At 39.5% G+C, this 6,000-nt stretch overlaps 1 protein-coding gene across 1 annotated transcript in view; it reads right to left on the bottom strand.

The window, feature by feature from the left end:
* Positions 1 to 5,448, bottom strand: part of LOC117333730 (G-protein coupled receptor 161-like) — a 55,104-nt gene extending 49,656 nt beyond the window's left edge. Inside the window, exon 1 of the mRNA XM_033893154.1 lies at positions 2,714 to 5,448. Within this exon, the coding sequence (XP_033749045.1) occupies positions 2,725 to 4,227 (1,503 nt within the window). The 5' untranslated portion in view covers positions 4,228 to 5,448 and the 3' untranslated portion in view covers positions 2,714 to 2,724. The remainder of the gene's footprint in view (positions 1 to 2,713) is intronic.
* Positions 5,449 to 6,000: the final 552 nt, after the last annotated feature.

The raw sequence follows: 6,000 nt of genomic DNA on the forward strand, positions 1-6,000 counted from the left end.
TTCTTCCGTTATATAATAACGAGCACTTGTTTGACAAGATAAACAACTAGAGAAGGATTCAATCCTATTTCCAGATACCAATCTAACAAATTGAATGTCATTCGCTGAAATGGCACTGGAATGCAAATAGAAGGCTTTTATTCCAAAAATCTGATAAGGATGCAGTTCTGATTTATTTTGTCTTCTCCGTATCAGCGAAACACGACGCATCGACATTTACAATAACTTGTTTCAAGGACGCAAAACTATCACAACAATGTACATAATTTTTATGTGTTCTGATTGGTAGCTCACTTTTCAAATCAGTCTCATAAGCTCGGCAACGGAGCATGTTCAACAATTTGATTTCTTTAACAAAGAACAGATTGAGGCCTTGAAATGTACTAACATGTTTCCTTTACGAAACAGGATAAGACAAGCAAGCAGATATTTTCAAACGGGCAACTGTTTTACCGACGAGCGGCTTGGTTGTATAGCATAATAGACAAACTTATACATAGACAAAAGACCACCTGTTGTTAATTTCAGGCGGGGCTTTGTGCTCTGTTTGAAATACATGTATATCCCATGCTTTATCGTATGTACAACGTTAATGCGGCGAGTCAAGTCTCGCAGGAGTTAAAAAGATTTATTTTTACATGAGAAATTAAGAACGTATCGCTTTAAAGACTTCCTCGCTATTAAAAAAACTTTAAAGGCACAGGTAGATGACTCCGCCGAATAATTTTACGAGCCAATGTCTATGAACAAAATTATCAATACCTTTGTACCTGTGAGGTACTAACCGTCGTTCTGTTGAGTTTCAGAGCAAACAGTGGCAGTTTATTACGGCCATTAACAGTTTATAGTTTAAAGTCATATGATCTACGATATTCGCATGAAAAAATGTGTGTCCGGTTTTCAGGATTGGTTTGGTTTGTTTCGTTTAACGTCCTATTAACAGCCAGGGTCATTTAAGGACGTGCCAGGTTTTGGAGGTGGAGGAAATCCGGAGTACCCGGAGAAAAACCACCGGCCTACGGTTAGAACCTGGCAACTGCCCTATACGTAGGTTTCAAACTTGCAACCCAGAGGTGGAGGGCTAGTGATAAAGTGTCGGGACACCTTAACCACTCGGTCACCGCCGCCCCTTGGTTTTCAGGAAAACAACTATCGAGGTGAATAAGATATCTAACTTTGTTTTATTTCACTGCTATAATCGTCATCAAGGAGATATTGCCGACTGTTCTCGCCAACTAATTAATATATATCCTATCGATATTAATTACCTACTGACTTTCAACATAAAAATACATTTCTCGCATGATATTCAAGGTAACAGAAAGTTTCACGTATCATAAGTAATATCAATTGAAACAGACAATGCTTTTGTGAAGCCATGTCGTGTATCATATGCGTTTCAGATATTAAGTTTACAACTATCTTAATTTGTGAAAGCATGACTTGGTAAAACTGGTCGATAATTTTGCTTTAAAGGGGCATCCCTTCGTTTTAGTGAAGTTTAAGTCGTCAAAATTAAACTGACTGGAAAAATTGTATTTTTTCCCCAAATAGTAAAAATTATAAACTTTACATTAATAAGGCAGTTTTGCTCTCAGGATAATTCCTTCGAGTAATGAGTCCTGAAAATAAATTCTTAATTCGACCCGAAGTATAACTAATTACCGCAAAAACATAGGTATTTATACGATACGCCTTTTCCCTGTTCATTTCGGCGTTGAAGGCACAGACACTCATACAATCATAGTTCGGACATAGATTTTCTCAATAGAAATAACATATGTTTCTGATGTCCGAACGAAGGAATGGCCGTTTAATGTTATTCCAATGGTATCTTAGTGACTGGTTTAGGTAACAACTTAACTTGTAGTCAAAGATGTATGCAAATTAGTTATACCCGTAACCTATATAGGTCTATCGATTTGCCGAACTCTTGTGCTAATTTGAAAATCACTTATCGACAACGTGAAACTACGACCAATATACAATACTTTTGTTTGTTTGTTTTTGTTTAACGTCCTATTAACAGCCAGGGTCATTTAAGGACGTGCCAGGTTTTGGAGGTGGAGGAAAGCCGGAGTACCAGGAGAAAAACCTCCGGCCTACGGTCAGTACCCGACAACTGCCCCACGTAGGTTTCGAACTTGCAACCCAGTGGTGGAGGGCTAGTGTTAAAGTGTCGGTACACCTTAACCACTCGGCCACCGCGGCCCCTACAATACAATTACCAGTATACACTGCATCAAAACTAAGTATGATACATAGATTTTTCCATCTTTTCTTTTATAGCCCCCCCCCCCCCAAAAAAATCAAAAAAATCTTATATATTTTCCATAGTTTTCATTTAAAAAAAACTGGCGATTAAGACCAAAGCAATAATTGAAAATAAGTTCACTTATAGAATAAATATGGAACCTAACGAGGAAAAAAATTCCAATCAAATTGTATGTATCGGTTGGTAGTTGATCCTTTAACTACCAGAAACGGCTATATTTCAAATTTATATCTTGTAGTGAAATGCACGAATTTGCATTAAGTGAATAAGAAACTGACAAAACTTAGTAAATCCGGGGACCTGAAGTACACCAAACCCCCATTTACCCATCCCAGGGCATGTTGAACCATATACCCAACACCAGATGTAGCTACGCTCATTGACGCTATTGCCTCTTAATTCGACCCCCCGCGATGCCACTTATCTTTAACAACTTACCTCTACAACCTTCACATTGATCCATTATCCAGAGTGACGTCATCCTCCTCCTCCTCCTCCACATCGCCTTCTTCGTCGTCGATAACATCCTCCTCGTTGTCGTTATTATCCATCATTTTTTCTTTTTCTGTGTCAGACACTTTTTTCATGATCAGTATTTCACTTTTGACGTCATCAAAATCATTTAAAGATGGCGGCGGTGCGAGACAACATTCCTCATCTTCATTGGCAAATGCGTGACCATTTTGAAGCGTAAATGATCGAGTTTTACGAATATTTTCACTACTCTCATACTTTACTATATCTGATCTAGGAACACTGAGATGTCGAACCTGGAGCGACTGAGTCCTTCGTAAATGTCCACTTTGAGCATTTCCGTTTTGATGAATAGATTTTCTCTGCATTAAGGACATTCGGAACGACGACGATCTTTTAACACTTCCTTTACGTTTGTCTTTATAACAAAACAATTGTACTTTTCGTCTTGTATATCGTATAAAAGAATTTCGTAAAATTTTATTTCGTATACCATAGATGGCGCTGTTGATCATCGGCGCTGCCTGGAATAATGTCGTTACTATGGAAACCAACATAGGGTCTACCTGCCTCCTTCCGGCGGCAGCTTCCACTAATATAACGATTGAAAAGGGTATATAAGTTAGTGTAAAAGCTCCTACAAGCTGGAGGATGGTAAGCATAGCCTTTGTGCCCTTAATAGACGTCGATAGTGGGGCTGTAGCCTGTGTGTTAAGGGCTATAGGCGCCTGTACGACACATGCCATTCGAACCATGGTCGCGGCGATTCTGCTGCTTTGCGTTCGTGCTATGCGAAATATATGTGTATAACAATAGATCATAACAGACAATGGTATATAAAACATAGCACTTACTAGTATACCCACATACCATCGACTTAACACATCCAGGTGGTTTATAAAGCACGTGCCCGTTACAGGTGAGAAAATGTAGGAACTCCCGCCAAAAAGTGGCGGTAACGCCATTATGAATGCACTCACCCAGAACACAGAAAATAATGACGTCATTTTACGCGCAGTTGCCGTTAAGGAATGATGTAATGGCGACGCAATAGTTTGATATTTGTCCCAACTAAGAGCGGCTATTGTCCAAACGCTGGTCAGCGTAAAGGATGATTGTAAGAATCCGTACGCGTGACACATACTTTGACCACCTAGCCAATACCCACATAAGCTGACCACTCCAGCGTAAAGTGTGGTCAGTATGGACGAAGCTAACCCGACAGCCCCTAAGTGGACAAGTAATATATTCCTCACTGTACGTAATCTTCTGTTTGGGACAATAGCAACGATCATAAAAACATTAAATGTACTTCCAATGACAGTAAAAACCAATAGAAAAATCCCATGTGTTATTCCTCGACCCTGTGTACTCCAGCCCGGTGGGTGGGTCTCCCTGAAAGAGGCGGAAGCGTTGTAGATATTGCCCCAGAAAGAATAATTCACCTCCCCACTGCTGTGATGTCCAGGGACTGTCATAGCTGTGTGCGCCCCTCCTCAATCCCGGGGGTAAAGCAGGCATCACACGATGTGGCCCGTCCCCACGCGGTCAGTAAGTATGTATAGCTGCTTTTTCCCATTGATGGTTTAAAATGTCTATAGTAGATCTCGCAGTACGCATCACTGTTCAACATACGACGTACGGATCTAGCAATTAGCTATCATCAATATTCAACTTACGATAATATAATCTAACAACTTCCCACAGGAATTATATCGCATTTGTACTTTAATGACATCTATAACATTTAAATAAATTAAAAAATATGCTTTAAAAATAATAATATATACCTCTATCAACAAAATCGGTCCTTTTTTAACACATCAAAATATTTTCCTAAACGTTCACAGCGTCGACATACCTATCGGTCCATTCAGTATACGACGCCATTTCCGACGTCAACTTCCATACTTCGGAGGGTTTCGAAGACACACACCCTCGAATTTAAAAATCCGGAGCATGAACACAACAAACATTAATGTTGAGTGATATGTAACTAAACAAACTGACACTAGATTCCAAATTTGAACACACCATCGGGCTTAAAATTCCGGAAAAAATACTGTCTAATCCAATGTCAGCTACACAATGTCACAAGTATTTTATAGCATAAATATTAAATCTTAATGTGCTCTTGACCTCAAATCAGTGAAATGAAGAAGGAAGCAATCCGACGATAAGTCCGGATTCCAATTCCGGAGCGGAATTCCGGATTTTCTTTCCGGTGATGTAAACACAGAACGTTGTGTACTACTCTTCTTCCTTCGAACGTAAAAACTCACGGATATGAAAACTGTTACAGTGCTTTGCAGTGGCTCCTCTTGAACTCCACGTGTTCGTGTGCGGACAAAATTAAGTATAAATATATTTGTATACTGTACATGTATATACTATTGTTTATAGCGATGCTCCATGATCCAAGGGGTCCCATAAAAACCACAGTAAAATCCTTTGTTTCAAATCCCCGTCGAGTTTACATAAACTCATTATTCACATCTAAAAGCCATATACTGCTGAAAGTCCTCTTGGATATTAAAGCACGCTACGATGTAAACAATACTACGATAGCTCCACACTGACAGAGTCTCTCTCTAGCGAGTCGAGGGATCTATAACATTATCACTACTGGCAAACGACTCCATCGAGATGAAAGATTTTAACAGGTAGATCTCGTTCCGCACACAGCAGAGCGAGGGACGAGGCCAGTTACACAGTTGCATGCGAAATTTTACATGAAAAACTTGTAAGGAGCGAACCGATTTCTGACAGCGGTATCCAAACACGAGCTAGCGATACATGGTTCTCACTACACAAGTTACAGGCACGCGCGCCGGACAGAGGAAACTATTTTTGGCACCGCGCTGAGTTATTGCACATCCGTGTGTAAGATTCATTTTTACAGAACGAAAAGGGGAGTATTATGATTTATGTCTGTTATAACATGAGACGCCTACTTTGGACAGGTGTAACTGTCCTCTCCTACAAAAATAGCTCGCTCGTGGTCGTCCGGTCGCCTCTCGTTCCAGATAATCAACATGATGTTTTTTAATAATTTACAAAGTAAGTAATTCTATCAGATGGACGAAAATGTCTTTAATCTTTGAAATCTAAAAAAAAAAAAAACTCCTTTTTCGATAGAAATATATCCTGAGAAAAAATTGTATCACAGGGACCTGAGAATTTGGTGATCTCTTAGTATATTAAAACGTTTTAAGAGGCTAGATTAACATTCAGTGAAGATAACTCCCCTC

Source organism: Pecten maximus, chromosome 8, assembly GCF_902652985.1.
Source record: "Pecten maximus chromosome 8, xPecMax1.1, whole genome shotgun sequence".
In the NCBI taxonomy this organism is placed as follows: Eukaryota; Metazoa; Mollusca; class Bivalvia; order Pectinida; family Pectinidae; genus Pecten; species Pecten maximus.